Source organism: Toxotes jaculatrix, chromosome 21 (genome assembly GCF_017976425.1).
Source record: "Toxotes jaculatrix isolate fToxJac2 chromosome 21, fToxJac2.pri, whole genome shotgun sequence".
NCBI classification, from domain to species: domain Eukaryota; kingdom Metazoa; phylum Chordata; class Actinopteri; family Toxotidae; genus Toxotes; species Toxotes jaculatrix.
In genome coordinates this window covers 7739880-7760405 of record NC_054414.1, presented here as the reverse complement: position 1 = coordinate 7760405, position 20526 = coordinate 7739880, and the positions used below count along the sequence as shown (strand labels likewise).

At 42.5% G+C, this 20526-nt stretch overlaps 1 protein-coding gene across 1 annotated transcript in view; it reads right to left on the bottom strand.

Moving 5' to 3' along the window:
• The window catches only part of fam20cb (FAM20C golgi associated secretory pathway kinase b), a 46886-nt gene extending 28074 nt beyond the window's left edge, over window positions 1–18812 (bottom strand). Inside the window, exons 1-3 of the mRNA XM_041067299.1 lie at window positions 17526–18812; window positions 17088–17263; window positions 12882–12960 (exon numbers count right to left, since the gene is read on the bottom strand). Of these exons, the coding sequence (XP_040923233.1) occupies window positions 12882–12960; window positions 17088–17263; window positions 17526–18037 (767 nt within the window). The 5' untranslated portion in view covers window positions 18038–18812. The remainder of the gene's footprint in view (window positions 1–12881; window positions 12961–17087; window positions 17264–17525) is intronic.
• Window positions 18813–20526: the final 1714 nt, after the last annotated feature.

Below are 20526 nucleotides of genomic sequence, written 5' to 3'. Positions count from 1 at the left end.
GAGTCTGGGCTATGATTTTACCAGATCATTACTTTAAATGATGAGACAGCCACACCCCCCTTCTCAAGTTCGCTCGTGCGTGTACAAGAACTGAGACTCCAAAGCTCATATTTGAATAAGCGTTGGACAAACACCATACATGACCACCCCCCCCACCCCCAACTACCCCGCGCTGAGTTAACTGAACACACAGCACAGCATCACAGTTGGTAGGGAAGTGCTCTCTCTCCCAGCACGCTAATCCGTGCCATTTTTCCAAGCTGCTTTCTCCTCACTGGGCCCAACAATGCTGAAGTCACTTTTCCTCCCTCTCTCTCTCTTTTTTTTGCAAACAACAACAAATCATAATCCTTTGGTGAGCCCGACCGTATGGTCTTTTCTTTATCCTTTCTTTATCCACACCCCACTGACATTAATAATCTGTAGGACTGGGAAGATGGTATAGGGCCAAAACACTCAAAAAAACATTAAAATAATCTTACTGTCATTTTGTGGGATTTTTTTTTTTTTTAGCTGCAACTGGCATTCTTGTTGAAATGGAATTGAATGTTTTGTTGAATGTCACTCATATGGTAATATTTTAGTACAAATGATGTATAATTCTAAATGATTAACTGAGTAACATTTAAAGTTGCAGTAAACTTTTTATTATTGTAATAATAACAGATTAAATAACTATGTGTAAGGTGTCGCTCGTTGTGCCAAACCCAGAAGTATCACCCAACTCTGCAGGTTCCCCTTGTGTCTTTGAGCTAATTGTTTTGGTTTTGTGGCCCGCCATTCACTCTCTTCAACCTCGTTCCCAGCAGCAGCTGCAGCAGCAGGCAGCTGTTTTCAGTGGAAAAGCTCTAAAAAAAAAAAACACTGTATTGTAAGAAGTAGACAAAAAATGTCACTGGTTTATGAACATGATGGAACATTTAGCAGCTAAAGAGCCAGATTTCTCTCTCAGGAGTTGGTGGATACCAAAAGAGTAAATGTTGGTCTTACATTTATCTGGTGGTCAGAAAAACATCTCAGAATGAATGTTAATGTTGCTCTTTTGCTCTCTACATCTGTAAATAAGCCACTGTTTGCTAACATGTTAGTCTTAACCACTGTATAATACTGTATATCAGTGTTGTGTTTACAGCTTGTGCTGCCTCCCCAGTGGCCAAACATCAGTCAAAACTATTTTAACAATAGTCTGAAAAAAGTATTAATCTTTCTTGGAACTTGTGACACTGTCAAACAAACAAGGCATTCATAATGAAGAAAGATGCATGTTTTCAGTAGTCAATTTACTTTGTAATTGGTGAGAATATAAGGCCATATTACCAAATTTGTTAGAATTTTTGTCACATCCCATAATGGCTGCTATTTGAGCCAATGTATAATCTCTTATTTAACGTTACTGTTTCAGCAGTGAGCAGTACATTTGAATTTCGTGCCAATAAAGCACCTATAAACTGTAATGAAACTGAATTGCTATGCAGTTAAAATTAAAGTGCGCCAATAAAAAATAGGCAAGTCAGTCTGAGTATATTATTGTGCCACTTAAGCAGCACATCCAAAGTGAAACAAATTATATGCTGTCACCGCTTTTAAATTATGTTAATTTCTAAGACAACCAGCGCTGTTCGAGAGCAGAGACTTACTATGGTACAGTACGTCCAACCTATTTCCGTCATGTTTCATGTGAGGCACCAGTTCATGTTGAGACTTGGGTGTTATGGGTTTCTTTTAAATCTTCCCATCTGAGGTTGGTTGCATCACTTGTTTTGACTACCCAGCTTCCTTCTTTCCCTCTGAAGAGGGAGTCAGTGGTGAGGCTTTGGGGGAGTATGCAGATATTGAATTGTAAGAGCAGAGCTTTCTACTTTAATCAAGCTCATACACTATGCAGCAGTGTGGAACAGATGTTGTTTAATCCGCATCTATACTATAACCAGAGTGCTGACAGCTGTGGTTCACACAACCTCTTTCCCATCGTAACCTTAGTCGCCGCTCTGCTGTTTGCTAATTAGGTATCACAACATGCCCTCATAATGCCACGTTCCTGAATGCCTCCCTGAGAGGGCGACTCTTCAGGGGGGAAGAGAAAGCCTAATTAGACCAAGTGTCCATCTGCTGAAAGGGAGAGGTGGAGGGTGAGTTGAAGAAATGAGATAAATGCAGTAAAAAACGCCCAAAGACCTTGCGGAACTATAATTAAACCTGACAATCAGGAATGTTAGAGAGCGACGGGTGAACACGGTGTTTTACCTCCTGCTTCATTACAGTCTAATGATCCCCCTTAGGTGTTTTCCCTGACACTAACTACAGCTTATAAAAAGGATCAGTTTCTGCCGCAGGGACAGTGAGAAGAAACGAGAAGCTTTAATGGAGAGCGAAGGTGAAGACAGAAAGAAAGGAGGAAGATCACAGGAGAAACCTTGAGCTCCAGACCAGACTGAAGCTCCACCACACTATAAAATGCTTCATACTTCTGTAAAACGAAAGCTGTGTCTCCTTGTGGCAGGATAGCAGATACTGTATGTTTTATATGAACCACAGAGCACGGCTGTTTCTCCAGGACATCACAGCTCCGAGCGCTTGGCTCACTTTTTTTTTTTTTTTTTTTTTAAGGTATGCTTACCCCATGCAGTACATCCCTCCTTCACTGCTAAATCAAAGCCCATTCTCACTCTATAATTAATGAGACTAACGGCGCTTTCATCCCAGACCTGTTTGGAGCAGTTTCATCAAACTCAAGTTTGTTCGGCCAGAATATTCAGACTCAAATATTCAGGCTCAAACCAGGACAGGTGAAAATGCTTCTTCCCAAAGAAGCGTGGTGCTCTTTCTTAGAAGTGAAAATGTATCTAGGCCAACTACAGGAAACAACCCAAAAAAGCAAGGTTTGAAAGGTGCACAGTGACGGATGTTGGCATCAGATAGCCGGCAGCTGAGGCAAACAAACTGCAGTCAGGACTCAGTTAAATCTTCACATGCTCTTAAAACTGGTATAAACAGCACAGAAAGTAAATGAGTCCATGATTCTTGGCTAAAGTTATAGGGACTGCAGTTAGATTTATTTAGATTCACTCTGCTGCCAAAATCTCTAACCTCATAAGATGACAGGTTTCCAAAACTCTGTCCAGTGAACTGGAGCGTTGTGAGTCAGTGTGAATTTTGTTTACAAGACCTGGTCTGCTTGTATTATGCATCCTGAGAGTAAATGAACCACATATATAAAATGTAATAAAGTTTACATGGATTGGCCCCCCAAAAAAAAGGCAGCGCATGGTGTGATCGCACAATTAAAGGTGTGAAAAGCTTCATTATATTTTCTGTGAAGCTCATTTTTAGCCTCAAGAGATTCAGAAAGTGTCAGTGATTCCACTTGACTCAAATATGCCAAATATCGGACACGTGACACTGTCATATTCTCCCCTTTGTTCACTGACTCTGAGAGAACATAAAAAGCTCATTTCCAGTCACGAAACGCCCTCCGTGCCTCGGCTTCCAGCATCTGGCCCTCAATAAGAATGGCAGCGCAGTGGGCTGGGCTCAGCCCAGATGAATCAATGTCTGCCGCGATTGTCACATCAGCTGTGGAGGTGTACCGTGTCCAGACAGAGAGTAAAGCGTGCCTTTGAGTGACAGCTCCTTCAAAGCAAAGAGACAAGATGACAGATGGTATCAAAGCCCACATTCCCACAGAAACGCCGAGCTGGATCAGGTTTTCTGAAATGTTTCAGGGCGAGTAATTAAGTTTCTTTTTTATTATTTCTAAGAAACAATGAATGAGTATATCTGGGATGAACTGCAATTGTGATGGGCCAGGAACAACTTGCCTCTGAGACTGCAGAGAAATGGCAGCACAGCATGCATTTAAAATACAAGCAGTGTGTGTGTGTGTGTGCACAGCTCTGGCGATTGCTCAGGCGCACACACACACACACAAACGTGCACACACACACAGATGGCAGAGGAATTTAGACGAGGCTTTGATATGCAGATTGGATGCTGGCTTGTCATTTCTGCTGGCTGCAGCTCTGTGTTATCGTTCCTTCAGCACAACATTAGAGCTAATAATATTTACCTGAAGGGGGCAGTTGAATGATAATATCGTCAAGACATTTCTGCTCCTGGAAGGCCTGAGCAGGGGCTCCGTGGAATTTGTGGAATTTGCCGTAACAGTATCACTGCAGAGCGGCGCTCGTACGCACGGACGTGCACACGAGTAAGAACTCACACACACACGCACGCACACACCAGTGGTGTGCCGTCAGGAAAAGCGAGGCGGGCAGCTCATGACCAGTTAAAGCTAAAAATAGACATCAATTAGAATAATACCAAAGTGGAAGTGATATCTCTCTTTACATCTAAGAACGCGCTGTCCCACAAAGGATCTGATACTGCCTGTTGGAACTCATCTTGTAATTTACTGCCCTCCTGTGGTCACAGGAGACTAACAGCCGTCGCATCTATTGGTTCGGTCATTATTCGCAGGTGTGGGCGTGTCCTGTTGACAAAGGCTGGGGCTTGTCAAGCAGTGAGGGGGGAGTAGCATTTTTCTGGATGTTTCCGAACTGTGCATAATCCTGGGATCTTTGACTCGCTATAGCTAGCTAAATACAAATATCCTTGTCAAGCTGCTCTTGACTCCACTGATCAGATCAGTTACTATAGGTGAGTAGGAAATTACTTCAGCAGTCTTTTCTTCCTAACCATTAAGAGGTAGCAGAAGCAAGTAAATGAGCAAACTGATTTATCATCTCAAATAAGTTGTCTGACAACACATGAGACAACGAGGAGTTGGGATGTATTGTGGAGCAGCTTTAATCACTCCTTTTGCAATTTACATATTTATAATTAACCATGTAACATAAGACACAAGCCTTTTCTTTCTGTTCTACTCTCCAGTTATCACAATAATATATTTTCCTTTCTGTTAATCAAGGTGTAGGGTTCTCTGTGCAGGATCTACAGTACGTTGAGACTGCTGTAAATGTCAGTTAATGGTAAATATTTTGAAGATCACCATAGAAGTGATTTTTTTTCATATATATTTTTCTTCTATAATGCACATTTGATACGTTTACTGTCAGTTCAAAGGAATAATCCTAATACTTCTTCAGCCAGGAAGTCAGGGCAGTGGGGGGTGCAGTTGGTTCTTGGGCTCCACTTGCCTGTCTGTAGAAGTCAGTGCACGCTACTGACACACACACACACACACACACACACACACACACACACACACACATACAAATACACACAGAACAGCACACAAAGACAAGAAATATGACCACTTTCTGTCTCCTAGGCAACTACAGTATGAATACTGTGACAGTTTAGAGTGCTGGATGTCGAAAGTCGTCAGAGGTGGCAGTAAGACTGTGACAATCACACTTACACACACTTACATACACTGAGATCTCAATTGCAGTGACAGCGGTGCAGAGTGAGGAAGCCGTGAGATGAATGGATGCTGATGTTGAGTTTTTAAGACGTGCAACAAAAAAAAAAAGTGTTGAAGAAACAGAAGAGAAGGAGTAGATGACAGCATCTAACAAACACGTCAAACTTAACGATTATGTTAATCAACTTCGCTGATTAAAAATGGCGCTCTATGTTAGAATATGGAATACATTACTAGGGAAAACATCACTGGCTTACTAATATCTGCATTTTACACAAATCATAATGGCTGATTATTGTAGATGGCAGAACGCCAACAGTACATTAACAGATTATTACAGTGAGTGACTTGTTGTTTTTCGTTTTTTTCCCCCTCCTGTCCCTGCTGGACCATAGATTAGTTGCATAAGCTTCTGTTACTGAGTGCTCAAAGCATGTTTTTCTATAGTATGGTGGGCTATAGGTCTGCACTGCTTATTGTACATTACCATCACAACGTTTGCCCCATATCAAGAGATTATTATCAGAGTGAGCCAGTTTACCCTTTATTTTTAATAACAGGGCATTTCACAGCTGATTGTGCGGCATAAAATTCACATAACACCGGAAGCTAACAGGAGTTATTTTTGTCCTGTAAGACTGTGGACTGAGATAAATGTGTTTCTCATGTACAGAAAAGGGGTTCATTTTGTAGTCTTAATAACCACCGATGTGAGCTAAAAAGCTTTTCCATGGAGGTCATTCTTTAACCAATGTGCACTGGAAATCATTCAATTTATTCATAAAACACGCCTCTGTCTTTACAGAAAACATATGTAATCTTCTTTTGGGCCTTCACCCTCTGGCTGAATAAAAAGGTAATCTTTTGTTGTTTGGTAGCAGACAGCTTGGTCCAGTTTTGATCATTTCAATTGTGCTGCCAAAACCGGAGAATACAAATGAGCACGTTTAACAGTTTTAATAACAACATTTTCACACAATGTGAATCTGGCAAAATGGAACCTTTGTCAAACTCTAACTTGTGCCACTTGCACCTATTTTTCTAATATTTTTAATAATAAAGAGGTCATTTTAGCATCCCCTACCAACAATGCTCTGCTAGTGCACCCTTTTCCTCTTTTTATCAGTTTATCAGGTGCGAATGTAAGTGTATCAGCTTGGTTTCCAGCCTCAGTAAAAACTACTGATAGTATTATATGTTTGGTGGTAGCATCTGGGTTGATTTCACCTTTTTTTCCCTTCATCTCTCCCTGTATGTGCTAGGAACAGTCAGGCTAACACCGTGTTCTACGAGATCCTGGTGCACAAATGGCCTGCAGTGTGTCACAGTCTCTGCAGAGAAGACAGTAAGGGGGTCAGATTACTAAGCCTGAGGGCTCCATTTGATCATATGTATCACTCCACTGCACACTGAAATATATGTTCAGCTACTGCAAATTTCATCTACAGTACATGTGATACCTGATGTGTGTGTGCACTGTGTGAGTATGTGATTTAAACTGAGCATTTGAACACAACATTTTCTTCACTGTAAACACTTTAATTTCTGCTTCAGCACAAACTGTACAGCAGACAATAATACCCTGGTGAAACAATTATAGCATAGGGGAAACGGTCAAAACAATAAGGAGAGAGCACTGCTGCTAAATCACACATCTCACTGTGGTTGTAATTTTAGATTAATTATTCAACAGTTTTCGCTACCAAATAGAACCGGTGGTACTGCAGAAATGAATAGAACGGAAATATTTCCTGAGGTCAGCCAGTGCTTTTACAAGTGATTATAATATTCTGACATTATTCACGATCTCTGAGTGCTCTGTTTAAGATGTGGGGCATGTGCACCCCGAACTGCATTTACAGTCCAGGTAGACCTGTGTTCTGATTATGAGAAACCTGAATGTGATAGCTGGGAGATGTCTATGATCGCTGAGATCCAAAGGAATGGAAATGAATGTGTTCCAGTTCTTTTTCATTACATTCTGAATGTGGTGTTTATATGTGCACATGGGGGGGGGGGGGGGGGGGGTAATGTGATTGTAATGTGAACATGTAAAGAGTCTTTATATAAGATATAACTGTTATTGACATGTAATGCATGCACTGTGAATTCACTGTGAATTTCACTGTGTACAAATGTACTACCTATTGTATGCTGCAAGCGGGTATTGTATAGGGTATAATTACTATATGTACTGCATATATCCAATTATTGCCGTGATAGTGTTTAAATGCTTTATGTCACGGTTTACTGCAGCTGCTGAAGTGTGTGTTGCACCATTTCCAGATAGGTGGGCCAGCAGTTTGAGGGTTAACATGGTGTTTGCTACCCCCCAGCTCTGCCACTGTGCTGCTGTGAATTTCCTCTATTTCCAAACAGAGCTGCACTCATCATCTGTGCTCTGAATGACTTGTCCTGAGGCTGTTCATCCCTTTATTTCCTGACTCAAAGTCAAAGCACAGGCACAGAAGACCTTGTGAATACAATATCACACAGTAAACAAGTGCACATGCACACACGCTGACAAACAACCAACCAAACCGGCAAACTATATATAAAAAATGAGTTGGGAAACAGAGGCTAGTACACAGAGAAGTTAGTTTGACATCCCTTTTGTTTGGCAACATGCTGGAACAATTGCTGAATTGTCCAGTTTTTATCAGTCTTGCAGTGTTTAGTGTTTGCCTCGCTCAAAGACAAATCTGGGCAGCTTTAAGCAAGGATAATAAGGGTTTTTGTTAAGACATGCCCACCCTGTCTTCAGACAAAGCTCTCTCAATCTTATTCTCTCATGTCCCACGGCTGATGCAGCTTAATGATACAACATCAACTCTTATATGCAGCCAATTTCCCACTAATATTTCACATTTAATACAAACATTTCCTCCAGGCTGTTATTTGTGCTTCTGTCAATATGTTATTGACACAAACGAGGTGACATTATGTGGCTCCCGTCTCCTGTCTCCCAAATGTGTCAATCAAATATTACTCATGGACCCAAAGCAGCACTGATATAGATCGCTTGGTGGGGAGGGACAACAGAAAGAGCAGATGTCTCATTTGGGATTACTCGAATTGACTTGCATGTGACTGAGCCAACAGTCGTCTGATTGACAAGCGACACAATTAAGTGGAAGCAAGAAGAAACGGAAGACCGTCATTATATCAATCATCAGTCCTTCCCCCGCCTTCCTTCGTCGATCATCTGCGCTCGTCATCTAATGGGCTTTGTGTGCTCTGAGACTAATTTCACCGCAAATATTATAATCATGCTTCCCCAGCACAAAGCCATAAAGGCAGAAAGATAAAAAGAAGGAAGAAAAGACAGGAAGAGACAAAGACAAACAGAAAATAAAAGATTGTTTTTACTACCATGGCACTCAGGTTCAAAGTACTCAGTAAAGCATGATGCTACAGCTGGGACTCAAACATATCGTACAGCAGGTCTATTTCTTAACACTAAGGTACTTGTAACAAAGCTCCCTAGTGGTCCTTAAACTATTACATGCACACCTTTTTATTTGCACTAAAAGGTACATGGACATTTCTGACAGCAAAAAGCACATTATATGTTTTAGTATTATTTGAACTTGAAGGTAAGCTTTTGAAGGTACAAAATGTTTTTTTTTTTGATGGAGTGGTCCTCCCAAAGGGACTGTACCTTTTCAAAGAGCTACAGAGTGCTGCTATGTGCTACCAGACTCCAGCTGCAGGAATTATTTCACAGGTGACGGCCACAATGGTTATAATTGGTGACGCTCTTTGCTACATAACATCTAGTTAGCCAGTGTGCGTTATGACTGAGCAGGACTTACTGCATGATCAGTCAAAAAGCTAAAAGAGAAAAGTTATCATTGTGCAATCACAGCAATGTTAAGATTCATTAGCAGCAAGCGAGTTATTAGTGGATTTATTTATTTTTTTTTCACCTGTCAGGCAACACTGCAGGTGTCCTATCCCTGTGGCTGGTGGAGGTTGTTGGGGGAATACACAGCCTGACCTGGGACAGCTGGGAGCACTACTTGGAGGGAATTTCATTACATCTGCCACAAACGTCCACTTGGAATCGAGGGTGAACTGATTAGAAAATGGTCAAAGGTCAAGGTCACTATGACCTCACAAAACACATTTTAGGTCGCAACAATATGAAATGCACTTAACATCTTTTATTAAATTCCCTCAAAATCTTCATCACATCTATTATATGAGTCAACCAGTCACTTAATTTAGCAACATTATTAAGGCATATTCAACTTGAAAAACAATAGCTCAGCCTACAAGATATGGAACCAGCTTGTAGGTTGATACCTTGTCCTCTAAGTGCCGATAAGATGTACGTTTGAGTGCTATGTAAAAAATCTACACGTTTTTCCACACATATGTGTAGAAACTGCTCCAAACTTGACAGCGTAAAGCCGTATTACAGCCACTATTCATGGTTATTTCAGTCCTGGCCACAGGCATAACAGGATGCAGAGAATGATGAAGATGATAATTGAGCTTAGTCATCAAACTGAGTGTTATTCAGGTTACAGTGTTTTCATCTGTCTACTTACGCAACACAGGACTGGGGTTCAACTGGGATTTTTAGAGCTTTCCCATTAAGACTCTCTGATCTCATAAGGCCTCCAGTCTTAACAAATATTTCACAACAAGGGACTGAGTTAGATTAGACTAGTTAAGACTGGGTTTATTCCATGTCTGGAAAACTGAACCGCAGACAGCAGTTCAGTGGGATGATTCATCTACATTACGTCATAAAGCACAGGTACTGTAGGCCATTTTGTGGTGTCTCAATACAGCAGAATCTGATTAAATCCCACATAAACAGGGAAACCATGCTGAAGTCTGTGTTGCTTTACGGAGACATAAAGAGGGACCCTGTCACCACAAAACAGAGGTACTGACCACAGAATCAGATCACTGATGGAGGAAAAAACAAGAAGAGAGGATACCTAAAGAATCAATATGGCAGGCCTGTTAATGGATTTCTGCATCTGTGCCGTTCAGTAAAGAACGTGTGAGAGAGAAAAACAAACAGCAGACACAGCTGCAGAGAGGGAGGTAGAATGATGGAGAATACTACGAGTGAGAAAAAGACAGAGGGGCCGATAACCAGATAGAGCAGAGGAACGGGAGTGCAGGTTTCCACAGATATGGATGGTTGGAGGGTCGATCGTTACCCAGACACCGCGTGCATGCCTGCCTGCCTTTGCTGCCTGATTGCCTGGCACACATTTGCATTAGAGTTGAGAGGAGCCGAGCAGAAGAGCACAGCCGGAGAAGTCTTTGATCTCTCAGCCTCTGTCTCTTTGATGCACCATGTGGAAACACACCAGCAGATTTGGGAACGAGGAGATGATGTTGGGTGTTAAGTGGGCATGTGTGTGTGTGTGTGTGTGTGTGTGAGTGCGTGTGTGTGTGTGAGTGCGTGTGTGTGTGTCTTTGTGTGAACGTTGGCATGTGTGCATGCGTGATCTCTGCGCGTGAAATGATGTATGTAACAGGAATGACTGTGCAAATCTGTCAAGACCTTGATTGCCGTCCAAATGAGCACACACACACACACACACACACACACACACACACACACACACACACACACCAGCATGGGTTGCCCTATTTTGTTAAAGTCAAGTGCATTCAAGCAAGAGGGAATGAAAAGGCCCCCCTCCCTTCGCTCTTGCCGTTTTTCAGGATTATCAAACATCACGGCAGTTCTGACAACCACAACTGTCAAGCAACAGATTTACATCCAACCCCATCACCCCATGCTTTTCTCGGAAAATGCCATTTCACATTTCCGTCTGGGTTCAAATTTGAGGCAGAGCACCGAGATAATCTGTGGATTTTGGCTCTGTGCGCGTATTGACAGCACTCTGGCCACGTCTCCTCGTCTGTCACTCTTCCTTACCCCCCTATCCTCTCCAGTCCTTGCCCCCTCACCTCTCTTTCCCTCCTCCCTAAACTGCCCAATTCTCCTCTCTCCCATCCCTTTCCTCCTCTCACCTCGTTCTCATCTCTCCTCTTCCCAGCCTGTCAGGATGATTTCAGGCTTGTTGCGTCTGGCCTGACTTAGTATGGTACGATTGAAGCAGTAATTACAACAGTCTCTGAATAGCTTTTCCTCCCATGGAAAAACCTCGCTACCTATCATCCCCTGGCTTAACCCTGCTCTCCATGCTGACATGCAGGGACCAGACAACAGCCTGTGTAGAAAACCATTAACCCACAATTAAATTACAATCACCATAACAAAGGACGGGTGACATTTAAATCCACCAATCGAGAAGGGATTAGGAGCAAAGAGCACTTCTCTTGGGATGCGTTATCTTCTAAATATGACAGCATGGATAAAGAAAATGTGAATTAATCAAATATTTCACAGTATCAGTGGGGCAGTTTATACCACTGGGTAGACTTATCTTCTCTACAAGTTAAGCCAAGGTGTATTACAGGGTGTGCAGAGGTAAGCGTAGGCAGAAAAGGAGAGGAAAGTGTTGCTTTCGCTGCTCCTCGCCTCTTTATGTGAGACATCAATGATATGCTTTAGTTCACTGGTTGGAGGTTCTCATATCACAACTGGAATAGGATTCAGGAGTAGATGTCTGGCACCAATACAGAGAGCTGGATGAGCCCTCTCCCCCTGAGAGGGGGACGTGAACGTAGGTACCCGATGTCACGGTAATGCAGCCAATAAATGCTGAACTCAGAACCACAAATGGCAACCTCACAGTGACAAACAATTAACATGAATTAATACTGACATGCAATTATCAGCGACAATACAAGTGAAAGCTTGTAGTCTGAAAAGGTCATGGTTCCTAAACTTTGTTAGGACTTCACTGGGATCACAAGCTGTAGGATCAGGAGTCTGCATCTGTTAGCAAGCACGCAAATCACATGTTGACAGGGCGTGGACATTTACCTGACTAGAAGGTTTAACATGATCAAAACACCAAATATTGATCAGATGAATCAGTCATAAAGTGACACAGCCAATGTTGCCCAAGGGCTGAGAACATCCAACGTGGCCACTAAAAGGATGTGATGTGTCACCTGGAAGCGTGAGGTGAGGTGAAATGCCTATTCAACGTTTGGCTCTGACACAGCAGAATGATGTCGGCCTTCAATCGAATATCAAGGTTGCGCTGAAATGAAAGCAATTTGATATAGCCAGGGAGGAGAATGAGGAAATGAGATTGATGCTGTGAGGAGAATGAGTAGGTGGTGGGATGTGAAAAGGAAGTCAGTCGAGGTAGAAAAGCTGCATGGCTGGTGTTTTACGCTGAAATGGCACTCAAGGTTTAACACGATATGAAAGAGATTGCTTTTTTTCTTAAAGAGGGTGGACCTGACACAGAGCACCCCGCCTGACGGAGCAGGCGAGAAGAGAGGGCAGTTTAACCAGAGAAACAACGGGGCTAGAGGAAACTAGTTTTTTAACACAAACGATGAATAAAACAAATTTTTACTGAAAAGCAAAATAACTTACTTCATAGGTTTGAACAGCGCTTGGCCGTAGTTCTGGAAGGTCATGATGAGCTTCAGCTGAGTGCCCCCAGACTTCATTGCTGTTGGAGTCAAACAGACAACGCTGTTATTAACAATACATTTACTGTTAGTACAAACTTCACATAGTTTACTTTAATGTACCAAAGAAATGAGCCGTGGTAATGTAAGCTTACAGTGTTGGATGCTCTAATAAAAACTGACCCACTGATGTTTAGTTTTACTCATCTGTACTGTTGCTCTGTCCACCACTTAACTTTTTTACTTCCAAATGGAAATCTGTGCTAAAAAAAACAAATCTAACTGAACTTCAGTTTACAACAAACTAATAATACGGTACAAACATTAGGTAGAAATAAATGATAAATAAAATAAAATAAATACAACATAATAAAAATAAAATAGAAAACTGATTTGCATAAATTTCAAAAACCCCATATGATGTTTTGAAATTGTTTGCTTTATCCAACCAGAAGTCAAAAACCTAGTATCTGATGAGCTGGAAACAATGCATGTTTTACATTTCGTCCTGCTAATTAAAGACTTAAATTATTAAATAAATTCGTTGCTAGTGTTGCTCCATTGATTTCTTGAAAATGCCCACTTAAGCTGGAATCAAAACATGATCAAAACATGATTGAACCATGCTTCAGTAAAACTCTAGTCCATGTTTCCTTTGTTCACCTGATTACTCAGAGATTTTTCCTATAATATAACAAAACTGAAACATGGTGGCAAAACACAATAAATACATGATGTCAAAGACCTAAATTACCAAAACAGACACAGTCAGCTTATTCTGCATACTGACCAACCATAAGTTAAGTATTCTGCAATTCAACTATCAAGCTAATCGAACATTAACATCAAAAACTGTTGTCAATCAATTCTGTTGATCAACTAATCAGTTAAGCGTCTAATCATTTCACACACAAACACACACACAGACACACACGTTATTAATTTTTCTCTATTAACAGTGTCATAGCCTATAAGAGGAAGAAAATACAGCAAGATGCAAGAGACTAACCAGGTGATAAAAAACCACATGATAAAATAAGATTATATTCTCTTAATATTATAATATTATTTATATTAATGTAATATTGGCTGACTTTGATTTTGATTTACATTTTAGAGACATGGCACACCTGAAGCCTGAAACACAGATTTCCTCCACTATGTTAGTTAGGTGCACTGGTGCGTAAGTAAGCTTGTATATGTGCATGGTTGTGTGTTTGTGTGTCTATGTGAGTGTGTGAGTGTGTGCTTGCTCTCTGAAAAGACTGAGTGCTGATGTCACAGTGTTTGTTTGATGGGAAGGGAGACTGAGGGGGTGAAGGACAGCCAGTGCTCGCCCAACGCTCTGTGTTCCTCGGCTGTTTACTCTCTCTCTCTGTATTCTCTGGAGGGACTGCGTCTCTCTCTCTTTCTCTCTGTTTTTGTGTTTCTATTCATCCTTCTTTCCTTCCTGTTTTCTACCTTTTTGAACATAGTAATGCAGTCTAAAGGCACACATGGGACGGGGCTCTGTGCTGAGGCGAGGACCATACAGTGTAAAAAAACAGTCTAAAATTTGCAAAAATAAAATAAAAAAAAACAGCAGAGCAGCCACTGTGACTGTTATTTTTTCAACTGATCGATTGGAAATTGTGTTTTGGTGGCCTTTTGCCAAAGAACAACCTTCTCAATCAATTCTCTCATTTATTTCTACATATGGGAATCATGAGGGACAAGCGAAATGTTTACAGAGAAAAAAAAATGACAAGTGGGAGGATCAATGTCTGTCTGACCTCACCTGCTACTTTGCGAAGTTGTGCGTGTTCATGTGGAGGTTTGGAGACATTTTAAATAAAGACAAATCTAACTGTAATTGCTAGGAACTCATGCATGCAGAGCGACTGTATACAAGGACCATGAACATAACGCTCCATTTCAACCTCCTCTCACAGCAAGCAAAACATTTCTGTCAAGACTTTAAGTTGCAAAAATGCTTAGCTCTGTCTCTTTTTTTGGGCTGTGCACTGAAACCATCAAAGTTAGTCTTTTACTATCATCTGTAATAACATTTATTATATCTGCTGTTTTTGCACACTAGGCCTTCATTGATGAAAAAATTGCACAAAAGAGGTTATAGTGCATTATATATCCAGGCAGTCCTATCCTTAAGTTTAGATAATAACCGACTGCTGTTGGCTTCTATTGGTATTCTGCCCCAGGCCTGTGTTAGGGGTCTGTAATTACTGAGCCACCATGTATTTAGCTGGCTAGAGACGCTGAGAACTGCTTCCTCTATCCACCCAGGCCGAGAGACAAGAAAGCACGAGGGAGAAAATCTGGGAAAATTAGAGAACATCTTGAGCAGAAAGACAGAAAAGAAATGATTCCTCTAGTGTCCAGGCAGCATTGGTGCTAGTTTCATAAACAGTTAATCCTACTCCCAGATAAGTATTTAATCTTTGCTACAGGCCAGTTACAGTTTTGTCATTGGCAGATAAACCTTGAAATCTGCAATCACTTTTACCAGTGAAAGCAAGATGGGAGACCTTGAGTCGACAAGCACTCATGGAATGTGGGAGCTGGGCTGAGCCAAAACGGCAAAAAAAGAGGGAGGGGGGGCAGAAAGAGATTCCATGTAACTGCCCCAGGATGGATTATTGCCTCTGTCAGGTATCCACCTGCACTCGCAGCAAAGGTTTTGCGGTTTTCTACAGAAAGCTAGATTTACTGTACGCTTGTCAATCAGAAGCCAGAAAAAGCCACAGCATTTGATCTGAGTCAAACCACAGCGTACAGTAGCTGTGTCATTTGCATGGAGACCAGGTGTTCTCCCAGGCCTGATGTATTCTGCTGTGACACTTTGTGGGGATGAATGAGAGGAGACTGTGGCGTTTTATTATTCCTTCAGCCTTGTAAGGCAGGAGTGTGCAGGCTGATCAGATTCAATGCTGTCGTACAATAGCCCGCAGCTGACTTCCATCTCCATGCATACTTCTGTGTGTGTATATGTGCGTTAAAGAGTGTGTTCATTTCGTCAGTGTGTGTGTGTGGCAGCGAGCAGCACTCTTCCCCATCACTTTGCAGCCCCTCCTCTCACTCTTCCCCCGGTAGACCCCGTTCCTGCATGTTAGAGGCACACATTCCCCTCTGATGTACTATTAGACTGACACTCGCTGTTATTTTCCACATAACTGGGCTACTTCTTATTTCACTGAGCAGTTCACAGTTGTATTGAGTAGCTTGTGATAATTTGTGCTACCTTTGTACCAGTGCCACTGCCCAACAAAAACCTATAGATACTTATAGTCCAGTGAATCAGCTCCTTTTTCTCTGCAGGTATTACAACTGAGACAGACAGGGCACTTCAATGGCTGAAAACCAATAAAACCAAATGTCCTTTAAGTTACAACTAGGCTGAATTTTTTTCCCCCTTATTTAAATTGTTATTCCATCCTTCAGAAATCTTGTAAAAGTTTATGTCTGTACAAATGATGCATTTTTACATTAAAAAAAGATCTTTTTTTTTTTTATTAATGCAACCATGGTTTTGGGTTTGCCTAATTAAACTAACAAAACAGGAGTTGGGTGGGGCAACTCTTTTAAGCCACAAAACTTACAGTATCAGGGAGGATCTGAGGGACTAAATGCCTTTTCAGCACCACAGGACAAACCTAATAAAGTCAATTTTCAGTATGTGACATTGGTATTAAGGTGAAAGGTTTACTCCTGTCTGAAAGCAGATATTTCTGACTCACTTCAGACTTTTAAAAACACAAAACTGAAAGTATTTTTCCATATAAATGGCTACTTTTAGTTTGAGTTTGAAGCTTTGATTGGGCTCCTTGGCAACACTGACACTGTTTACATGAGGCCCTTTAAACTGAACTTTGACCTCTGCACGGCACACACAGACACCCAGCGACTGGATACCCAAAATGGCTCAGGTTTAATCTATGAGCACAACCAATGTCTGTAGGCAAGTGTCCTAAATCAAGACACTGGACTCGCTAGCTTTTTATTACATCAATGATGTGGTGCTGATAGCAGAAAGGTGGGTAAACCATCTGACCTCCTGCTAGTGTCATATGGCAAGCCACCACAAATATGAGCCCTCCTGTTGGCTGCTGTCACTGCCATTGAGTCACAATCTCTACTGTTTTTTCTTTTGTTTGTTTCTTTTAAGACTCACCCACACTGGTGATCCTCTGGGTGACCAGGTCCTTCAGGAGAGCATCAATGACCGGGTTGTGTCTGGAGTAAAGTTCGTATCGATTAATCCCAATGTGGAAGCGGAGCCAGTTAGGGTAGGAATCGGCTGTCAGTTCCCCCGTGGGGCTGAACTCATCTACGTTACCTTCAGTATTCCTGTGTGAGAGGAGGAAGATGGAGAAAGGGGAGAGAAAGGAGAGTGGATTTTCAGGGTTTTATGTAAAGAGTGACAGGTGTTGTGCAACAGCCCGTGAGCACAGATCCAGAATTAAACTAATGTGATTGCATAGAACTAAACTATAAATCCTTTCATGTGATATTTTGATCTTTATAGACAAATTATTAAAAAGGTTTAGAGATGACTGTGAAATGCTCCTGGTTTGCTCTCAAAGCTGAGCGTATGAACAAAACACTTTACCATGCCTGATCCTCTGCTGCTTTGGGGTCAAATCTGATGTCCGTGTTGACGTTGAACAGCGTGTCCTCGTCTGTCAGAGTCGGCAGGGATCTTTTATATAAGGGGTGGTCATAGAGAGCCAACAACCTTGAACCCTTAACCGGCATGTTCTTAGTCACCGCGGCGTCCTGGATGAACTGCCTCTTCTTGTCACCACGCAGCCCGTGGTGATCCAGCCTCCTGAAAGCCTGCGTTTTGTCGCCTGTAACCGGGATCCTTTCCAGGGAGTGGGAGGAAACATTTGAGCTGGGCTCGTTGCTGAAGTCCTGGAGGATCCGCAGGGTGTGCTTGTTAGGCCAGCCCTGCTTCCCCCAGCTCTGAGGCTCCTCGCTCGGCGTGTGGGAACACGAGCAGCCGCTGTTGCCGTGCCTCTCCAGCTTTGGTAACAAGTCTATCATTATGTGCATCGAGCATGCAATGAGGAACACCATGAGGATCAAAACCCGGAATTTGCGCAAGAGGATCATCTTCATGGTCTCCCTTTTGAGCAGATGTGAGTATTTACTGCAAATGATCAGCACGCAGATAAACAAGCTGACTACATCGCTGATGATGTTTACTAGACTGGACGCCAATCTAATGAAATATACATTAAACACGTAGGACCCATCTTCACTTGCCGTCTTGAGTAAAGGATTCAGTGTTCAGCCTTTTGGATTTTCAACATCAGAGTTCTGCTTTATTCGCGCGGGTGTCCAGGCGAGATTTCAGAAGCGCAAAATCATCCGCAACTGTCCAGGTAAAACAGGTCGTGTCGGTTCAGACCAGCGGTCGATTTGCGCAAGCCACATCCTCTTCACACTTCCGTTCTCCTATCGACCGCCAAATGTTTCAGAAGGAATACAGGGAAGCGGACAAGTGAGTATGATCCAAAAGCGGCTGTGATACGCGGGGAAACTGATCCATTAAACGAGTGTGTCCAAGAGGTCCGTGTGCGCGCATCGGTCTCCCCGTCCAGCCTCGATCCTGTGAGGGGATCAGAGAGCCGTGGATCAGCCGGGACGTAAATGTACGGGAAGTGAAGCTCTTCACATTTAAATGTTTTTTGGGAAAGTCCCCGAAAAGTGTTCGACGTGTGTGCTCTCATCCACCTCAGCGGTCCAGGATGCGTAATTCTGTCACGTCTGGTCCCGACCAATCACCCGAGGCGAGCCAGCGGAATAAATGGTACAGGTAACAGGAGACAGAAATCCTCCCGCAGGGCCAGGCAACCTCTAGGAGTATAGCGGGATAAGAGAGCGCACCTCTTGTAGCATGTGTGAATCTGGGTGGGTGTGTTAAATATGATGGTGAAGCCAAGGCTAGATCCTGCCTTTGCGCAGCGTCACCGTGCGCAGATTGGCTGAGGAGAGAGAGAGAGAGAGGGAGAGGGAGGGAGAGAGAGAGAGGGGGGAGAGAGAGAGAGAGAGAGAGAGAGAGAAAGAGACACTGCAACCATGTGAAGCATATAACTGGTCGTCTGTATTCCTCTTGGAATAAATCCTCCCTGCACATCCCGGCTGCGCAAGAAGAGGGCGTCTTTCCACTGGCTAATATTCAGTCTGACTCACACGCAACAACAAAACGGTGCTTTTTTTTGTTTGTTTTGTTTTTGTTTTTTTTTCTTTGGTCCAGAATTCATCTGCTGGAATCCCTCTGAAATGTCTCCTCCGAGACAACAGTCAATCCATCGATGATACATTAGACAGGCCTATTAGACCGCTCATCAGTCTGAGGATCCAGTTCCATCCTGCACTGCTGCCACTCAGCAGCAATCACATCTTCAATAATGTTTAAAGGCTGCATGAAACGAACACCACAAAGCACCTTTGAGCACTGCCCTCTCTAAAGTAAAAAAAAAAAAAAAGAAAGAAAGGACTCATGCAGTAGGGAAATAAACTGACCCCAGGCTTCTCTGCTGCACTGACCTCTAACCCATAAACCACATGAAGAACATATATCACATAAATTACCGTGAAAGCCAAATGCAGCTCTCACTGATATGCAAGTCAGTGAACCAATGTTTCATTTGGATGGCTAATTGCCACAGCAACTGTGGCTGCACCCTTGCTTCCTAGTGGCAGTAAATAGGCAGAGGAGACAGGGTAATAAAGTGCTTGCATTTCATAGTATGGCATGTATGCATGAGTAACCGATCACGCTGTCTGTGATTACCTCTCCAGATTAGTTTATAATTAAAAACAGAGAGAGGGAGAGAGCAGGGGGGGAGGGAGGTGGCGGTGGCTGTTGGGCTAACACAACAGATTCACAAGAGAGAAAAGTGGAGATGGTTTAAGATAGGCTCTGTGCAGGGATTTACCCAGTGGAACAAAACATTAGTTGTGAATGTTAATGAAGCTGATACAAACACAAAATTAAAACAGCAGCGTAGAGATCTTTGCTAATCTGAGGATCTAAATTGTGTGTGTGTGTGTGTTTATATGTGTGTGTGTGGTATGTGGTTGGTACAGTGAGCAGGTGTATTCTAGGAAGAAGCATCAGGTGTCAAGCATTTGTCTATTGTGTGAGACAAACAGGAACAACTGTTGTATTTCTACTGAGGGAAGTATCCCCCCCTCTTCCCCTAAATTACTGGGTAATAGTGGGTTTCCATACATAATATACACTGACCATTGACATTTCGGGGCCTTTTAACAGTGACTAATTCCCAACAAAGCAGAAGGTCCATCAGATTGCCTCCTCTGGTGTTTGATGTCAGTGATAGCGCGAGTGTGGAAGACAAAGTGATGCTGTGTTGCCTGTCCAGGTCTCATGCCAGCCATTGTAGCCTGTGGTCTACTAGCCTGAGGTGAAACAAGCAGAGATGAATGTGTATTGATGTCAGTCAGACATGGATCACAGCAGTCGATGGGTCAATGGTTCCTCACAAGGCCTGTCTTGTGCAATTGTAGCTGAGCCTTTCAGGAGGAATCAAGAGAACTGCTCGATTCTCCTGCTCTCTTTCTCGCTCTTACGTCAACAC